Source organism: Lygodium microphyllum, chromosome 13 (assembly GCF_053477565.2).
Source record: "Lygodium microphyllum isolate KBCC chromosome 13, Lygodium_microphyllum_v1.1.10, whole genome shotgun sequence".
Taxonomy (NCBI): Eukaryota; Viridiplantae; Streptophyta; class Polypodiopsida; order Schizaeales; family Lygodiaceae; genus Lygodium; species Lygodium microphyllum.
The window spans coordinates 115,358,070-115,378,254 of NC_141147.1; the positions used below are offsets into that span (position 1 = coordinate 115,358,070).

The following is a 20,185-nucleotide window of genomic DNA, read 5'->3' on the forward strand; positions in this document are numbered from 1 at the left end:
AGGAAACAGTATGAGTTGTGAACAGGTTTCAGAACAGGTCTGAACCAGTAAATACAACAGGTTGAAATGGCCAATTCTGCACTCCAACTAGAAGATTCAGACTTGGGCAGAGTTTCCCCTTCTGGTCAACTTGATTTGGGTCAGTAATTGTACTGTTATGCTGTCAAATTTCACCCAGAATAGGTGAAAGATAGCCCATTGTACTTTTTCTTTTTAAAAATAAAGAAATACCGCAAGGGGCGCCTAACTTAGGGGCCAACAGGGTGTCTATGTTGCAACAGGAGCATTCTAGCTTCCTGTATTTCTTCTTGATTCTGTGTCTTTAAGTTCAGGTTAAGTGGGCGATTGTTAAATTGGGTGAAAGTATTTATATATTTTGGTTGTACACTACCGCTCTTCCCAGTGAACAAGCCGGTTTCACGTTATCTTCCGGGAAGATCACATGCACAAACAACCCGAAAAGACTGAGGAGGTCTGTAGGGTTGTATTCCGGGAAGAAATACCTTTTGGACAGCAAAATCTGCCCGCTGTACAACAGCAAATACCTGCTGTAAATGAACCAGTAAATGCAGGAAATGATGCTGGAAATGATCAGCCAGCTATTGCCCATGAAAATGAGCCCGTACATGTGCAGGAACAGCCAGGACAGCAAGCTGTAAATGCTGATTTGCAGGCTGAAATGCCAACACAGCATGCCGAAAATTGAAATTTGCAGGAACAGCCAGCAAACAATGACCATTGGGTTAGGAGATCATCTAGGGCTACTAGACAACCTGACAGATTTGTTCCTCGTGCAATTAATGTGGCTGAGTATGTCATGTTGACAAACTGTGGTGAACCGTCTTGCTTCAAGGAAGCAATGGACAGACAAGACAGCAAGAAATGGTATAAAGCCATGCTATCAGAGATGGAATCTCTTGAAAAAAATGGCACTTGGAACTTGATACAGTTGCCTAAAGGGCAGAAAACCCTTCCATGCAAATGGGTTTACAAAATGAAAGTCACTTCTGGTTCCTCACCAAAGTACAAAGCAAGATTGGTTGCAAAGGGATACAAGCAAGAGCATGGAATTGACTTTGATGAGATTTTCTCTCCTGTAGTCAAGATGACTACATTGAGAACCATTTTGGGCTTGGTTGCAGTTGAGGATATGGAGCTCATATAGATGGATGTAAAGACTGCGTTTTTACATGGTGATCTGCATGAAGACATATATATGTAACAGCCTGAAGGGTTTGTTGAACAAGGAAAAAAACAAATGGTATGTAAACTCAAAAGGAGTTTGTATGGGCTGAAACAAGCACCAAGAGAATGGTATCATAAGTTTGATACATTCATGCAGTCCCTAGGCTTTCATAGAAGCCAAGTGGATCACTGCTTGTACACCAAGAAGGCAGCAGATGGTAGCCTGAATATCTTGGTTTTGTATGTTGATGACATGCTGATTGCTGGCAAGGATACTCATGCCTTGGATTCACTGAAGCAAAGTCTTCATGGCAGCTTTGACATGAAGGATCTCAGTGATGCAAATCACATTCTTGGCATGCGAATACTCAAAGATAGATCTAAAGGTTTACTCTATCTATCTCAGTGGAGTATATCTCGAAAGTTTTGCAGCGTTTCAATATGGAGAGGGGGAACACAATTAGGGTTCCATTGCCTCATATGTGAAACTCGGTGCAGAGGACAACCCTATATCTGATAATGAGAAGGCTGAAATGGCCAAGATACCATATGCTTCAGATGTTGGCAGATTGATGCATGCTATGGTTGCTACACGTTTTGACATTGCTTTTGCAGTGGGAGTGGTTAGCAGATACATGGCAACCCCTAGCAAGAAGCATTGGGATGCAATGCAGGGTATTACGAGATACTTCAAAGGCACAAAGGAGTTGTGCATCTGCTTTGGAAAGCAGAAAGCATCTGTTGTTGGCTTTACGGATGCAGACTATGCTGGTCATGCAGACTACAAGAAGTCCACTTCTGGGTATGTGTTTACTTTCACAGGAGGAGCAGTCTCTTGGATCTCCAGGCTACATAAGTGTGTTGCATTGTCTACTACAGAGGCAGAGTATGTAGCTACCACTGAGGCATGCAAGGAGACTTTATGGCTTTCACATCTGGTGGGAGAGCTTGGAAACACAAAGTTACCTATTCTCCATTGTGATAGTCAGAGTGCTATTATGCTAGCATGGAATTCTGTCTTTCATGCAAAGACAAAGCACATACAAGTGAAGTATCACTTCATTAGAGATGTACTTGACAACAAGAGCATTGAGCTTGTCAAAGTGCATACAGATGATAATCTTGCAGACCTTCTCACGAAGGGCCTTCCAGTAGAGCGGTTTGCTCATTGTCGACAGATGATGGGAGTTGGATAGGTATATTTATTTCAGCTTTGTACATACTTAGACTTAGATGATTCTTTTCTCCTCTTAAGGCACATTGCCTTTAGGTGGGAGGTTGTTGGGAATAAAGGGCCATCGTGCCTTTTATATGTGCACAGGTGTGAACATATAAACTTGTTCACTCTATACTCTGCTCTCTCGCCCTCTCCCTGTCTCTCGCGTTGCGCGTAATGACTGTTTGCCTCCTCTTAAGGCACATTGCCTTTAGGTGGGAGGTTGTTGGGAATAAAGGGCCATCGTGCCTTTTATATGTGCACGGGTGTGAACATATAAACTTGTTCACTCTATACTCTGCTCTCTCGCCCTCTCCCTGTCTCTCTCACTGCGCGTAATGACTATTTGCCTCGATCTTCGTGCCTAATCGATTCCTTCACACGCAAATGCACTGCCCCTCAAGATGCTTGGTATGATGGTGAGTACAAATAGACTAGGACCTGCCTAAAGAGGGATATTACACTAGGAACATGCACACACAAGCATGCAAGGAATGTCTTCCATCGTCTTGTGGGGAAAAAGAAGAGGGATTATCCATCCAAACTAAAGTCTCAGATGTAAAGGCTATTTTTTAGCAGGGACAACAAGAAGGCATGGAGGAACTTTCATGGTAGTATGGTATGGCATGAACATGCTAGTGCACTATATGATGTTCCATCACAAGAGCAGATTCCCTATCCATCAAACTCTAGGCCAACACAATGTGGATTCTTTACAGAAAAAATGGTGAGATATGCCATTTGAAGGTTGAAGAATGTGAGAGAGCATGATCAAGATGGCCTTGTGGTAGAATCTTTTGCACATCCATGTTACGCATTGGCCCCTATCTTGTCAAATATCTTTAATAGAGATGTATGTGAGGGTTTTCCAGCAAGTTGGTGTAACCACACAATAGTGCCGATTTTTAAGAGCGAAGATCCATTCGTCGCTAATAATTACCGTACTATTATGATTGGCCATATGCTAGCAAAGCTATATACACTCTATTGTGGAGCATGAGTTGAGTTGGTGAGCTGAAACAAAGGGGATACGGTCTGCATGACAAGATGGCTTCCGCCAAGGATATAATACATTAGACCATATATTCACACTGAGGGCCTTAAGGGAGAAGGGACGATCATTAAGGCAAAAAATCTATTGTTGTTTCATGGATTTCCACAAAGCTTTTGATACGATACCACGTGCAAGACTCGTGCAGAGGTTGCAAACCATTGGGATCCCAATGAATATGCAATGGTGTATTTATACATTGTATGAGACAGTGACACGTAGAGTATGTTGAGAAACCCTTCACCTGCACTTTGCGTTTTTGCATTTTTGCGTTTTGCATTTAGGGTTTGCGTTTAAAGTTTGCAGCCCCAAAAAGAGACGCCATCCTAGACTAATGTGCCTATTTATAGGCCACTCTCTCATTCATTCCTTACGGTTGATTCATTCAGTTCGTCACCTCTTCTCTCCAACCTCTCCACTACCCTCACACCCCTTCAGGAGAACATTGCGGTTCGTGGTTCGTGGCTGTCTTCATCATCTTCCTTGTGCTACGGCACCCTTGGTCCCTTGTATCACATTCACTCCATGATTCGGAACTTCATGTTTCCATTCATCTGAGTTTCTTCTCTCTTCTCTTCTCTTCTCCATGTTTGCTGAGTTCACTCCATGTTCCTCCCCGCTAACCCTACTGTCTCGTTGGTACGTCATCTTTTGACATGGTATCAGAGCTAGATCTGCTCACCTAGCAATGAAGATCCTCCACTTCAGTGAAGGCAAAGACTGGTAGCGGGTTCGGCATCCACTTCTCTTCTTCTTCCGCTGCATCAACATCTCGTTTTTGCAGATTTCAAGTGTTTCAGCTTGCTGCCCACACCCCGTTCACGGAGGACATGTTAGTTAAAGCTGTCCATTGCTGTCTCCATCAATGGGCGTCTAATTTCCAGCCCTCTTCACGCTGTTTGAAGCTGATTCCAGCCAAGTGACTGTTGTTCCTGTGCAGACCTGCTGTCGTACAGCCTGCCACGTCATCACAGTTCTGCTACCTGCGTTTTTAGTCTTTCTCTCTCCTACAAGCTATCATGCCTGCGTTTTTAGTCTTTCTCTCTCCTGTTGCCTGTCTTGCCTACGTTTTTAGTCTTTCTCTCCCCCTATTGCCTGCGTTTTTAGTCTTTCTCTCTCCTCACCTACGTTTTTCTATTGGTTGCAACCTCTTACTACTGGTCGCATCCTCCCACAGGCAGCTCACTTCCAGCCCTTTCACCCCTTGAGGTAGGCATTGCAGTTCGTGTTTCACATTGCCCTCACACCCCTTGAGGTAGGCATTGCAGTTCGTGTTTCATGGTAGCTGACCTCTTCCTTCTTCAACAAGACACACTGATATCCATGGCTTCTTTACCAATAGATGACCAGACTACTGGGTGCTTCTACTGTGGCATCACGGGACACACCACCAATGCTTGCTGACTTCAACCTTTGCTCCCCACCCCTCCGTGTACATGCGTCTTCCACTAGGCACTCCTTGTGCCACCTCTCCTTTCTGGGCCATAGAGATCATTCTACATCGACTATCAAAGTACTATGCTCAAGGCAATAAGACGCATCCGATGCGCACTAAGTCATTTCGAGCACGTGGAGGATCGATTGGCGCTACGACCTCCTGGAGATCATCACAATGTCAACAATTGTTTTCTCCCACTTATTTTCAAGTACAATGGCTTCCACGACCTACGGATCTGCAGTCCACTCCATCGAGAGAGAGTGATTGTTTGATACCGTCTCCTCATCAATCTACTCCTTCGAGAGACAGTGGCTGCTCGACTCCTTTCTCTTTTTCAACTACCTAGTTTGCTCCACTAAGAGACAGCGACTGTTGCCCACCTCTTTCTCATTCCGAGCCCCACCCTTCCCCACCCTCGACTACTCAAGTTCGAGAGACTACCTCTGGAAGCTCTTTAGCACCCCAGATACCTTCTTGAGCACAATTGGCGACACTTCCTTCGTCATCAGACATTTCAGAGTCCATGATCCATGAGTTTTTGGATTCCCTATCTACTTCAAAGGGGGATTCAAAGAGGGATGTTATTTCTTTGCCCTCAGAGGGGGCATCTACTTCTTTGACTTCAGCGGGGGCTCCTCCACCTCCCACCTCAAAGGGGGAACCTACTCCACATGAAGTTCTTCGCCCATCCTCTACTTTCTTAGGGTAGCTGTCTTCAACTAGTCATCTCTTCTATTGATATCTACAATCTTCAAGTACCACCTAGATCGAGACCTTGGAGGTTCAGCCACGACTTGGTAACGAGACCTTCGTATTCCTTCCAGCATGGATGCACGGAGCTTGTGGCTTCTCTCCCAGGGTTGAGTTTCCGATTCTCCAATTCACTTTGTCTACTGTTCTTTACTGCAGGTTCCCTTTCTGGTGGAAATCTTGAATCTTAGGAATCCTCTACATCTTCTTCTTGCCTTGGTCACTTGGTCAACATGGAGCCACCTCCCGAGATCGAGTATAGGCATATCCTTATGGTTCTCGGCACCACCCAAAGTCCGACATTCCTCCTATACATTGCATGTTTTCATCATCTTTGTACTAGGGCATTTGGACAAGTAAACAATTTCCCCACGAGGGACACTATCCAAGTGGCACATGCTGCATGAGTATTCTTCAGTATGTGGCATTGCATCTCCACCTCACTCTTCTCTTGTTCCCCTTTTTGGGCCTAAGAGGGGGTGTTGAGAAACCCTTCACCCGCAATTTGCGTTTTTGTGTTTCTGCGTTTTGTGTTTAGGGTTTGCGTTTAGGGTTTGCAGCCCCAAAAAGGAGTGCCATCCTAGACTCACTGTGCCTATTTATAGGCCACTCTCTCATTCATTCCTTACGGTTGATTCATTCAGTCCGTCACCTCTTCTCTCCAGCCTCTCCACTACCCTCACACCCCTTCAGAAGAACATTGCGGTTACTGGTTTATGGCTATCTTCATCATCTTCCTTGTGCTACGACACCCTTGGTTCCTTGTATCACATTCACTCCATGATTCAGAACTTCATCATTCCATTCATCTGAGTTTCTTCTCTCTTCTCTTCTCTTCTCTTCTCTTCTCCATGTTTGCCGAATTCACTCCATGTTCCTCCCTGCCAACCCTATTGTCTCGTTGGTACGTCATCTTTTGACAGACTATGAGTGCTTGGAGACACAACAAACTCAATGTCTAGCACAATCGATGTAAAGCAAGCTTGTCCGCTCTCTCCTTTGCTATTTGGATTGTACATTGACGAGATTTTAGATTACGTACAGAGATGGGGTGGTACGAAATCTAGCTTGGCAAGGGTATTAATATCAATTTTGCTATATGCAAATGATATTGTGCTCATCTCAATTTCACCTCAAGGGCTTCAGCGACATCTAGATGCACTGCATGTGTTTTGTGAAGAGGAAGGCCTCAAGACTAATCTTGAAAAGACTAAAATTATGATCTTTAATACCTCAACAACTTGGGTGACATGCTCAGAGCATCACTTTATGTATGTCAGTCAATCTATGGAAATGGTTAGACAATATGTATACCTTGGGGTCACTTTCAAAGGGCCACAATTTTCATGGAAGAAGACTTCGAAGGCTAGGCTTGCACGGGCATATGTAGCTTTGGGCAATCTAGAGCGACAGTGTACACACACACAATTCCAAGACCCCCGTACCAAATTATGGCTCTTTGACACTTTAGTTATACCCACGCTACTCTATGGGGCAGCCATTTGGGACCCAAGCCTTTATCATACTAGGCGGATGCCTCTCATGGACTGTAATGGACCTGAAGCACAACATTATGATAGCTGGGAACATATGGAGTGACCGCTGGTCATGATGATAGCACATATGATAAGAGTGAAAGCCTCAATATCACAAGAGATCATCCAAGCAGAGTTGGGTGCAACACCCATGGTGATGGAGGCACTACTCCAAGCAATCACTTTCCTCTAGAGGATATGGCAGCTACCTAAAGACCAATACCCTAGGCTAGCTTTGGAGTCTTCAAGACAGCTTGCAACAGAGGGAGATAGACAATGTTGGTACGCACATATGAGCACATGGTTGAACTTGCATGGCATGAATATAGACAATTTGCCACTGTTCAATTACAGCCTTGATTGTCCCACTTTTGAGTCTCAGCCGTTCAAAGTTGAATAGAGTGATTAGAGTAGACATCACTAAAGTGGAGACAAAGAGGACTTGGTCCAAACCCCCTTTCCCATTAGGCACGAAGATAGCACAATACCAATGTCACTTCTTGCAACTTTCCCATGATGGTTTCATAAGGAGGCCGAGATATATGGATGCTTAACTCTCTCACGGGCTTCAAGTTGCTATTGGACAAATCCGCACCTCATCACATCAGCTAATGATTGAGACAGGTTGATGGAGTCATGTTGCAACAAATGAGAGGATATGCCAGCTTTGCGGATGGGAGCGAGAGATGGAGGAACACTACATTTGTAGATGTATTGTATACTGTGATATCCAAGGTTGCTACCATAGCCTCTTTATGGAGGGCTTTGGACCATAGCCTCTTTATGGAGGTCTTTTCTTATTGGAGCTCCAATGGCGCAAAGTAGCATTGTTACGAGATTGGAGCCAATCCCAGCCATGTCCACCCCTCCAGAGAGTAGTTATAGACTTTTTCAATATAGCTAGTCCCCCTGGCCATTACCACCTTAAACACTACATCTCCTACTGATAGGCACCATCGAGGGACATCATCAGGTGGCATCACAATAGATAGAGCTACAACGTTATGCAAAGCACCACACCCTAGGGTACCTCCTCAACAATGTAGGCATGCTCATATGCAACACATTTGCACCACGATTGCTCACTACACAAAGATTACCACGCTAACTCAGTCCGAGATGGCTGGCAAAGTTTTGGTGGATTCCATAGATTGAGAGGGAGATACTCTATACTCTTTCTTATTTTTCATTTCTCATTTCAGTTTATCATGTAGATCTAGACATAATTTTGTTTTTCTTCTCTGATGAGAGTTGTTGATACCAATTGTATTGGTTATGGTCTCAGAGGCCATCCTGGCCTTCTAGAGACATTAATCTCTCTCTCTCTCTCTCTCTCTCTCTCTCTCTCTCTCTCTCTCTCTCTCTCTCTCTCTCTTTTTCGTAAAAGGTAATTGTATTAATTACGAAAAAAAATACAAGATTACTTGATTACAAGAACATGACGACAATCCAAGCCATCATGTGAGGAGGTGCTAAGTACTACAAGTTACAATTTCATGGCAAGGATGCGGAGGAAATTGCCATATGCCAAGGACGGAAGTCCTCCGTAGAGAGCAAGTCAGAACGATGGAGAAGAGCTAACTGCCAATACAAGAGGCTCTTAAGCCTTACAATATGCCGCTGAACATTATGGGCGGAGTCAAACAGAAAAGCATTCCGAATGGTCCAGTTATGCCAACAGCCCCAGTATCGAAGAAAGTGACACATGAGCTTCATATGTGGCTGTGCGGGAGTAGGGTATTTGGGCTGGCCCAAAACCCAATCAAAGGGGCGCAATGTGATACCAACCACCCCTCGCCAAACGGCCGACAAAAATAACCAGACTTTCTTAGCGACGGGGCAAGAAATAAATCGATGGCGGGCGGATTCCATAGTAGTGGTGCAAAAGAAACAGGTGCCATTGGAGATTCGCCGCTTGGAAAGAGCCGAAGCAAGCAGAAGACCCCCAATCATCACTCTCCAAAGAAAGACTTTGTATTTAAAGGGTGTCTTGTTGACCCAGCCCTCCATCACAGTTGCCCGCCACCATGACCGGGATTTGCGCAATCCCCATAAAGCATTCGCTTTAGTAACTAGCCATTGATTATCTTTGATCAGAAGATGACACACTTGCTTAGCGGAAGCTTTGCTCAAATGCAGCCGTCCTTGTAGGTCCCAATCCTGCCAGGGATGATCCGAAGCAAGAGCAGGAAAGGGTTGTCTGCTCTGGATCACCGTCAAAAGCTGTTCCCATAAAGTCCTATATCCACGAGGGATCCTGAAAAGCCGTCTAGCAGTACGAAACGATATAAGCACATTGCGACTGGCAAGGGTGGCATCCGCAACTGAAGACAAGCCCAAACGTGCCATTCGGTTGAATTGCGGTCTAAGCTCATGTTTACCTTCCCACGAAAGTAAACGCGAGACTGCCAGTAATTCCAATTGAAAAGAGTTAGCAACCAAGCGATCCTCCGGTGGGTGCCACTAAGCCTTTTGAAGGACGTGTTTCCAGGAAGACACCAAATGAGTGAGCAGCGATGAAGAAGAACTGGAAAACCGCGAATCAGCATTCAGAACGTGCCACCAAGAACTCTGGAGTTGAGTATTGCCATGCCGAAGCCCATGGCCCTCGAGGAAATAACGGGCGATAGCGACCCACGGATGATGATCATCCGAGCACATGGCACGGAAAAGGGACCAACGAAGTGCCTGCATGTGAGTTTGGGCATCTAAAATAGCTCCGCCACCCATGCGTTTGGGGGTGCATGCATGCGACCAGGAGATCCAGGAAATAACTGCATGCAATGAATCCCTCTTCCATAGCATGAAGCGAATAGACTGAGTGAGAGCATTCAGAGTCGTAGGAGTCCAGGGCAACAATGGCAAGAAATATGTGAGCATTGGCAACATAATGAACTGGGCTACTTTGAGGTGAACATGAAAAGGCCAGGCCTGAGACTTCCAATACATAAACTTGGCCACCATTTTCTGAGAAATCCACTGCAGAAGCTGCTTTGGGGGAACATCAACACCCGAAGGGTATCCAAGATGCCTGACAATGGAACCTCGAGGAACAACCAGACCCTGCCAGTCCAAGGACTGCAAATCCGACTCCGTGCAGCTTAGAATGGCTGATTTGAGCGCATTGATACGAAGGCCTAACGCCTGACCAAAGAGACCCCAAACATCCAATGCTTTTCGAAGGTTATCCTTGTCCGCACGCAAAATCATAAAAGTATCATCCGCCAGGGATTGGCTAATGAAGTGTTGTCCTGTAGGAAGCGACAGTCCGGCCAACTGGGAGGAGGCGGCCATATGTGATAACATGGAAAGAACTGGATGTGTCGCAAGGGCAAAGAATAAAGGGCTCAAAGGGCACCCCTGTCTGACAGAACGGGCAAGGACAAATGGCTCAGTAACACCTCCGTTCAGCATGACTCGCGAAGACGCCGCAGCGCTAATGGTGTAGATCAGACGAGACATCCGAGCACCAAAGCCCATAGCAGACATAAGGTCAGCAACGAAAGACCAGTCCAGATAGTCAAAAGCCTTTTCCAGGTCCAGTTGAATCAGTACCATCTCCTGATTAGAATGCCGGGCATAATCAATGGCCAATTGGGCATTCAAAACATTGTGTAGAATATTTCGGCCCTTAATGAAACCATACTGGAGAGGGTGCACAAGGGCAGGGAGATGCTTATGGAGCCGATTCGCCATTACTTTGGAAAAGATTTTGTACATTGAACCCATCAAAGAAATGGGGCGCCACTGTGTCAACTTAGATGGCGAAGGGACTTTTGGAAGCAGTTTAATAAGTTCTTGTTTCCATGAGGGAGGCATGATCCCCGTTTCCCACACCTGCTGAAACAAAGCCTGCAATGGTTTCGCCAGTTGGGTAGCAAAAGCTTCAAAGAACTCATTGGTGAGACCATCCCAACCCGGGCTTTTATCTTTGGGCAAGTGTAACAAGACATCCATAACCTCTGCTTCACCAATATCTGACTCCAAAGTAGCTTGCATGTCCTGCGGAAGCTGATTGCGGACCAGGTCATAAAAAACCGAACGGGCCTAAGTAATTTGGGCGAAAGGTGGAGAAGCGGAACCTAGAAGGTCACGGAAATAATTCCTGCACATATGCACAATAGTCTGTGGATCCAAGATAAGGTGGCCTTGTGCATCCTCGAGTCTGGTCATATTCTCTCGAGCAGGAGAGGCATGGAGAGCTCGAAAGAACTTATGGGTCTGACATGCACTATCTTGCAAAGTCTCTGTCAGATGTTGCAATTTGGCCTGCTGATACGATTTCAACTGGAATTCTTTAATAAGATCGGCCACCCGCATGGCCAGTGCAAGCAGAAATGCATCATCCGGAGTGTCCACCAACAGGGAGCGAACCAAAACCAGCAGGTCCTCCGCTGCCTGTCGACGGCGGCGACAAAGAGAAGCATGATAGATCCCATATTGCCGAGCAACCCGCTGCACATTAGAGAGCAATCTTTCGAATGACGCAGTGCCCTGAGAGGAAAAGTCCAAGAGGAATCTGTCAAGCAATTGCTGCATATAGCCCTGGAAAATTGTATGCTTTAAGTAGGATGAGTTGAAACGCAAAGGGAGTCTCTCCAGAATTTGCTTGAAAGGGGCAATGGGTTGTGCAAGCAACTCGAACTGCAGAGGGAAGTGGTCCGACAAGACATATTGCTGCAACACTTTTATTTCGAGCATCTCAAGCAGAAAATCATCATTCTGCATGATATACATACGGTCCAACCGCGACCATGTTGTGGCATACTGGGCCGAATGGAAAGTAAAGCCGGGAGAAGACGGGTGTAGCCAGGACCAAAGATCTTGCTTAAGAACAGCAAGAGCCAACTCTTGCCACATACGACTTTCCGGCGCATCCATGACCGAGTGTTCCGATGTAGACTGGGAAGGATCAACACACATATTGAAATCCCCCATGAAGAAGCCCCGTCTGCCAAGTCACAAGGAAGTCTGCAAAGTCTGCCGAAGCTCCCGGCGAGATAACGAATCATTCGGAGCATAGAGGCCAAGTAACCATAGGATTTTCCCTTCGAATAAGATTTCAACCACCAAAAAGCGGCCATGAACATCATTTTTAACAAGAACAGGCTGATATTTGGCATGTACAATCATGAGCACACCCGAGTAATGCATGGCCTGTGTTCCTGCATAGAACAAACAAAAGCCATGGCAATCCACAACTTTACCGGCATCACTGTGACTCTTGTGCTAAACAGCGCACAGGACATCCCACTGATTCTCATACAATGCAGTCCACATGGCATGTTGCTTGTGGCGAGAACAAATTCCTCGCACATTCCACGTGGCTATTTTCATGTGTATACAAAACACAATCAGGTACAAGGCACAGCTTGCCTCGATTTGACTTTGTCGGCGAGAATATCCAGGACTCCCTCATCCAAGAAATCCGCCAACACCACAAAAGAGTTCTGAGGACTAGATTTGGAAGTAGACGGCATATCTGCTTGCTTGGGGTTGGAACGTGGGTAACGACGGTCCCACGGAGTAATAACGTTGCCTCTTGTATCAAAAGCCAGCTGGGCAGGTGGACCCTTTAGGCGATCCGAATACATTTTCCTGGCGGGCTGATGACGGGGAGCTGAAGAAACCATAGCAAGAGCAGAGCGCTCGGAAGACATCATTTCCTTCCTGCGCATATAGGTTCGCATGGAATCTTGTGAGGTAGTAGGCACAGTACTCTCCATACCAGCACCAATCCTGTTGCCTTTTTTTGGACGAACTTCAACCCAATCAATGGCACGGGAATCCAGACCCGAAACCTGTTGTTTGCCTTTGGCCAGAACTTGGGGCGGGTGGATAGTATCCAACGACGGAGCATCACACACCATATCTTCCATGGGCGGAGCAACATGACCCGTATCTAAAACGTGTTGTTGCTCTGGGCATTCAGCCATAAAGTGCCCCACCTGTCCACAGGAAAAGCAATGGCCTGCAAAATTGCCCCATTTCAAACGAAAGTGTAACGGATGCATACCAGAGCAATTGAGGCGTAACCACGCAAGCCGTTTCCTTGCAGTATCCCATAACATGCACAAGCGGTTGCGATTCACAGCCCTGAGACTGGGAGGGACCAGAACCGTGCCCACAACGGCCATAGCATCCTTCAATAGCGGCCAATAAACAGCCGGACAATTTTCCACTTCTACCCACACAGGGCATTCACGTTGCAGGAGACGCTGGAAATCTGCCATCGGGCACCAGGGAACCACATGAACCAACCGACGATTAAAAAACAAAGGCAGTTTAGACAGGAGAGCAGCACGGTGCGTCTCTGTTTTCAAGAGGATCTCAAAAAAACCGCGGGATCCAACAAAAATCTCTTCAAAACATTCCCCTTGTAGCAGACTCTGCAGCCATTGGCGAATACGGGAAAGCAGCGGGATGCGACCAGTGAAGAAGAGTATCACCGCGCGATCATAAAATACCGAAAAGGAGCGTAGGACAGTTTTTGGGTCGACGGTAGCTTCCAGAACATCGTCTGGAGCAGAGTCAGAGAAGGCTTCTTGATTATGTTGAACATATTCACCAAGCAGAGTGTTGGCAAATTCCAACAGATGCTCCCAGTCCACCTCCTGAGAGTCCACAGAATCCGAAGCAACCTGCGCATAGGAACGATCCGGAATAACACCTATCTCTTCCGGGGTATGCTTGGTACGTTTACCCGCAGGCTGGATGTCAGGACCCGGGGGCAATTCTTCAGGGCACGGAACCATATCCTCCGGTTCCTCAGCATCAGAGTCCGGGCCAAGTGCTGCCACCGTTTGGTCTATGAAATCCAGATCCAAACCAGCCATCGTGTACGACGAGCTGATCTCGAAGAAGGACTGACTGACAGTGCAGATCAGTGTCAACTACGTTAGAAAGCTGCACCCCTATAAGCTGGCTGCGCACACGGCTGAGGACGACCCGCAGGACGTCACACAGACAGGTTGCAGGCGTTAAAAAACTGGGACGACCACCACGGTGGCTAGCGGGCGAGGGCAGCGTCTCTCTTTCTCTCGCTCTCTCTCTCGCGCCTTCTCAGGCAAAACAGAACAGGTACTGAAGCAACGGCTTCAGGCGTAGCCTGTCCCAATATCGCGAGTGACAGGGCACAACCCTGACAGTGCACGTGCAAGAGGGCGAACCACAGGGGGGGCAAAGGACGTCAGGGCTGGACAGGCGACGAACGAAGGCAGGGGCGGCGACGGTCAACAGGGCTCAGGTCCGACTGCAGGACGGGCGAGGCAGCAACGGCGCAGGGCAGGGGTCGGGCGCGGGCAGAAACCCTGACGCGCAGGGCGGGCGAACGGGCGCCAACCAGACGGACGATAGCGACTGCTGGCGAGCAGGCGCCCGACGGGCGCAGGCTGAAGCGGGGGGCGAAACGCGATGGTCAAACGACCGTCAGTAGGGCGACAGAAGCAGGCGACGCCATCGCAAGCCTTCTCCCCGCGGGCGAACGGGCGCCAACCAGACGGACGATAGCGACTGCTGGCGAGCAGGCGCCCGACGGGCGCAGGCTGAAGCGGGGGGCGAAACGCGACGGTCAAACGACCGTCAGTAGGGCGACAGAAGCAGGCGACGCCATCGCGAGCCTTCTCCCCGCTCTCTCTCTCTCTCTCTCCCCCGCTCTCTCTCTCTCTCTCCCCCCGCTCTCTCTTCCCCCCCCCCCTCTCTCTCTCTCTCTCTCTCTCTCTCTCTCTCTCTCTCTATATATATATATATATATATATATATATATATATATCTATCTATCTATCTATCTATCTATCTATCTATATATATATCTATCTATCTATATGGAGTTCCATCCACCATGGCATGCTGGACACATGCAAGTTCCATTACCCAACAAAGCCATGATTCACTAGAGATTACAATTATCCATTGGACAGATGGGTGATGCTTGATGATGGTGATGTGCAAGTACCCCCATCAGACCACCTCTGATAATTTATTGACCATGTCCAATGAGCAAGGTTCACTATTTGTGTGCCAAAATTATCTTTGGCTCACACCATGGGAAGCATCATGCATTTTTCCATGGGAAGCATCACGTATTTTTCCAATTCTCTGCCATTTCTCATTTGAGCACAACATCCTCGATGGTATGGATAATCTACTAAAACCCGTAGTATCTGGTAGACAAATTGGCCCTTGGGTCTATCCTTTGAAACTCTAAGAGGATCCAATCACTCAGCACAAAGTATCCAAGGCAAAGCAAGAACATAGCCATATTAAGGAACTTTCAAGTCAAAAAAATATACAACAAAGGGGAAGTTTCCTGCAAGAATCCCACATCCTAAGAAAAGCATCCCTCCTTTTCATAATCTCAGACCGCCCTGTATACCCTCCCATCTTACATGGAGACTATGGACGATGCGTCTTAAATTCCAAGAGAGTTTCTACAATGGATGTCTCCAATAAATCTATAGCATGACTACTGTTACTGTTTTCATGTTTTTTCTTTCAGCTTAAGGACAGAAGAGTAGATAACAATAATACTTCTCTGCAAATATCAAGGCATTATGGCCTGATTTCATTTTATGCTCTCCCTTGAGCTCAGTTGAGTTAGAAGAAAGAATAATTGTTGGAAAAGTCAAACAAATTCTGAATCCTTTTATTTATTGTTCAAACCAGCTTATAATGATAAAAAGGACTGCAATCCTTGGTACCTAATAATAATTTTGAAAAGGAGCAAGGAACCGTGGTATACACTGAAAGTGATGGATTCTGCATCCCCTTCAAGAGCAAGTTCCTCTAGAGCTGGACCACCCCCCTTTGCCATGTCCAAACCCAACATTCTGGCAGTCTTATCATAGGCTTCTCCAACTGCATCGTCTATAGTTGTTCCTAATTGTATGTAATCTCCAACCCCCTGAGCAAGTAGCAAGAGGCTGTGGCCTCCTGTTAGCGTCAACATTTCAGAATATGGAACAAAAAATGGTAAAAGTGTTTTGGATATGCTTCTTATTCTTCAATACCAAATACAAACCAAAGAAATGGTATAGAGATTCAGATGGGCTAGTTCAGCAACCAAGAAAGAACGCAATAGAACAACAAAATTAGAAAAGGCCCCTACCCACTTACCAGACACAAGGAGGACAAGAAAGGGAAACTGTAAACCTCGGTTTGTTAACCTGCACCAATAGTTTCATGTGTTAGGACAAGAAAGGGAAACTACAAACCTCGGTTTGCTAACCTGTAGCACTAGTTTAAAGTGCCAACCAAGACAGTTAAAAGACAGGAAAAAGCTACAACAAAAAGAAAATGAAAATAGGATGATTCTCTGCACAAACCAGTAGCATGATTGAGAAAAGGAATTTTCTGAGGAAGTTAACCAGCTTTTTATTTCCTTCCCATAAGAAATTAAGCCACTAGCATAATCAAAAAGGAGGAATTCCCCAAAAGGACCAAGGTTCACCCAGCTGTTTCTTTGCTTCGTAGGAAAAAATTTCAGCATAGACGAGGTATTTCAAAATCAACACCTTATACAAGTTGATTTAGAAAATGTCTTTTGCAAATATTACTAATTATATTGCCCATTTCATGTCAAAATCCACACCTTATACAAGTTGATTTAGAAAATGTCTTTTGCAAATATTACTGATTATACTGCCAACTTTATGTCTAATGACCTGACTTTTACAACTGGTGTCAGCATATATACTTTGTCTGTTTTCCTTACTTTACACTGACACAACATCAATATTTCTGAAGCAGATCGACACATGATAGTTCTCTTGCTAGACATCATGATTATATTTACACTCATCAAAATTCTACATGAAGATAGTTGACAAGTCAGGATAATAAGCAGATCAACACATGATAGTTCTCTTGCTAGATATCATGATTATATTTACACTCATCAAAATTCAGTTGCTTCACCACCTTTGATCTTACCGACCTAGCCATCAAAGCATGGGCTTCCATGTGATGGACACCAATCCAGGGCAAGCGAAAGGTACGTGAAATAGAGCGGGCTTTCCTCACACCCACTGCAATCTAATTAGAACACTAAATTAGAACATCATCCAGATTCTTTCTTAGAAAACTCAATCAAGCACATTAAGGATTAACCAAAGTTTCTATTCATTTTACTCACCCTGTAAGCACAAACTCAAACCAGGACCAATTGTAACAGCCACAGCTGTCAAGTCTGCTTCCTTAATGCCTGCTTGTGAAATGGCTCCAGCTACAACCTGTACAAAACTGAAATTAGGGGAACTAAAGAATCTGTAAGATCATTTTGATGATCCAAAGAGAGTTAAATTCGGAGCACATGCAAGGAGAAAATTTTACGGCATTCAGGAAGTTGTGAGGAGTCCTGCAATATAATTAAGCTTCTTACTGGAGGGCTCATCATTTAACTCGGTGGGACAGGTGGATAATTTACAGATCCTCTTGCAAAGTTGCAGACAAGAAACCCACCACAGGCATATATGTCAATAATATCTAATGACAGTTCTTTCATATTCAGCTCTATGACTTGATTAAACAAAAAAATTTAAGCTCAATAATCTGGCTCACATCTATAACACAAACCTGTCAGTTCACACATACAGACCTTCGAAAGTTGTGGCTGACTTTTGCACTTTTTTGAGGGCTATATATAATGATAGGGATCACAGGCCCTTCTTTGACTGCATAATTTCAAACTTACGGTACTAAAGCAAGACAGGAAAATTTCAGGCTAACAAATTGCATCAACATAGTGAAAAGAATATGACTAGCACGAAACCAGACTGGGGTTTTTTCCTCTTCGATCTAGCATCAGTTTCTGATGATATTACAAAAAAAATTTAAGGGACAGAAGCTAGACGAATGCTTAGTGAAAAAAAATCAAGAAGAGGATTTTCACAAATTGATGAGCATCTTTACAGGTAATGGATCCAAGCGCATTACGAGCAATCCTTAAGGATAAAAATGTTTTCTGGGGACAAGACAGAAAATCTGAATTGGAACCTTGGACTTGAACTTTGCTTCTCAAACATCTTGGATGGTAAAAGTACAGCTTCCACCTCAAAAACCTTGGAGGTTAAAAGAAGAGCTTCCATCCCATCTTCCTTGCTGCAGAATGTCTAGCTTGAGCAACTGCAGAAACGCTAAGCCAACTAGAGATGCACTAAGAAACAAGGAACTGAAAACCTGTGATGCAAGTTGAATGCAAGAATGCACACTTGGGACTCCCCGACCAAGTAGCCTACAGCTAAATGTAGTCGTTCAAATCAGCCATGCAAGCACCATTCCAAACAAAATACAAACATTGAAAGTTACAACTGCAGAAAGGCTAAGCCAACTAGAGATGCACTGAGAAACAAGGAACTCAAAACCTGTGATGCAAGTTGAATGCAATAATGCACACTTGGACTTCCCAACCAAGTAGCTTACAGCTAAAAGAAGTTGTTCAAAGCAACCACGCAATCACCATTCCAAACAAAATATGAACATTGGAAGTTGCATATGCATCCTGCTGCAGACCCTCAGCACCCTTTTCATCTTACCCAGCTTATTCCTCCTCACCCTAGCTTTACCTCTCAGCCCTCTTATGCACTCTCAGTCCTGCCTTCTCTCCTTCTCCCACCTCTTCTTTCCTAGGTATCCTCCCCAACAAGCCTCTTACCTATCTCTGTCACCTCCTTATCCCAATACTCATCTTCTCCCTTCAAGCTTGCCCCACACATCCCACTCATCTGCCCCCCAAAAAAACACATTCTCCCTTCATCTCAACCCTCTTTCTACTCCGCCTCACTCTCTCCCAGAACCTCCATCCAGACTACCCACTCCCCCCCCCCCCAAAAAAAGGGGGGAAAAAAACCCTTCCTTCACTTGCCCTCTCCTCCCTTTCACCACCTCCTCTAGGCAACAAAAAGGTACTTCATTACATGATTGACATCAAAGATTGATAATTTTTCAAGTACCTTTCGGAGAGGAGGATCAGCATTGGTGTTGAAGGCACTCAACAAGGTCTAAGATGCACTTAAGTGTTTGCAGACATCCCAGCTGATTGTAAAAAGAGCTCCTAAAATTTTCTCCCCAAGGATCTCACCTTACTTTTAAAAATAGCTTAGAGGCTTGGTCTATATTCCCTCACACGTGTTAATTTTGTCAATCATGTTCGCTTGCCACTTCTTCCTTTAAAATAAAGTGAGCACGATATTTTCATGCACATCCTCACATATATAGATAGAATCTTTCTTGTATAAGAGAAATCTGACCTTGTCAATAGATTTTGCGTGCCTTTCCTGTGCCATTTTTGGAAACACTCCTCCAAATTGACCTAATAACTCAGCCTTCAAAAAAGACCAACAGCATATCAGTACTTTGGCTACAAATATCCCTAAACAAAAATGTGATAGATCAACGAGAAAAAACGGAATGCATACAGATTATCCTGTCAAAAAATTGTTCCACTGAATGTTAACATGATATGTTCCTTTAACGTTCTGTTTTGCTGATTTGCATTATCATATTTCTTGGAAACTTCAATGACATCCACATATCCAGCATTGAAAGTTCAAAGTCCATTGGACATCTGATATCTTCACGATGAAGAAAAGACATGGTGGGCACCAAATGTTCTTAAGTTTCAGTTTGGACATCGGAAGTAGTTTGATGCAGTGCCAGATGTTGGAAATCCTTGTGTAGGCATGCGATGCAGCGATGTAGTACAAATCCAAGGTATTAGCATGGCAGCTCGAGGTACTATATCCCAAGTTAATAGTGTGAAAATATGCTAGGATTTGCATAAAGAAAACACTCGAGTGTGCAGCACAACTAAAAGACAAAGAACTCAAACAAGAATGCAAAAGAGAGTACGAATGTAATGAATGAATTGAGATATATGATACAAATGGAGCTCAAGGAGTAGAAATGACTAACAGTAATTGTCTCTCATGGGAGTCAACTAAGGAAGGTGCTAGAGAACGGATCTGAGAATGGGCCCCAAGTGCAGCAATACCATCAAATCACGAGTAGATGGA

At 45.2% G+C, this 20,185-nt stretch overlaps 1 protein-coding gene across 2 annotated transcripts in view; it reads right to left on the bottom strand.

Annotated features, from left to right (window-relative positions):
* GCP1 (glycoprotease 1) overlaps positions 1–20,185 on the bottom strand; it is an 81,265-nt gene that overhangs the window by 18,210 nt on the left and 42,870 nt on the right. For both annotated transcript variants that reach the window (XM_087691624.1, XM_087691625.1), the window contains exons 3-7: positions 19,421–19,495; positions 17,308–17,404; positions 17,110–17,200; positions 16,290–16,339; positions 15,916–16,106 (exon numbers count right to left, since the gene is read on the bottom strand). In XM_087691624.1, coding sequence (XP_087547750.1) covers positions 15,916–16,106; positions 16,290–16,339; positions 17,110–17,200; positions 17,308–17,404; positions 19,421–19,495 — 504 coding nt within the window. The remainder of the gene's footprint in view (positions 1–15,915; positions 16,107–16,289; positions 16,340–17,109; positions 17,201–17,307; positions 17,405–19,420; positions 19,496–20,185) is intronic.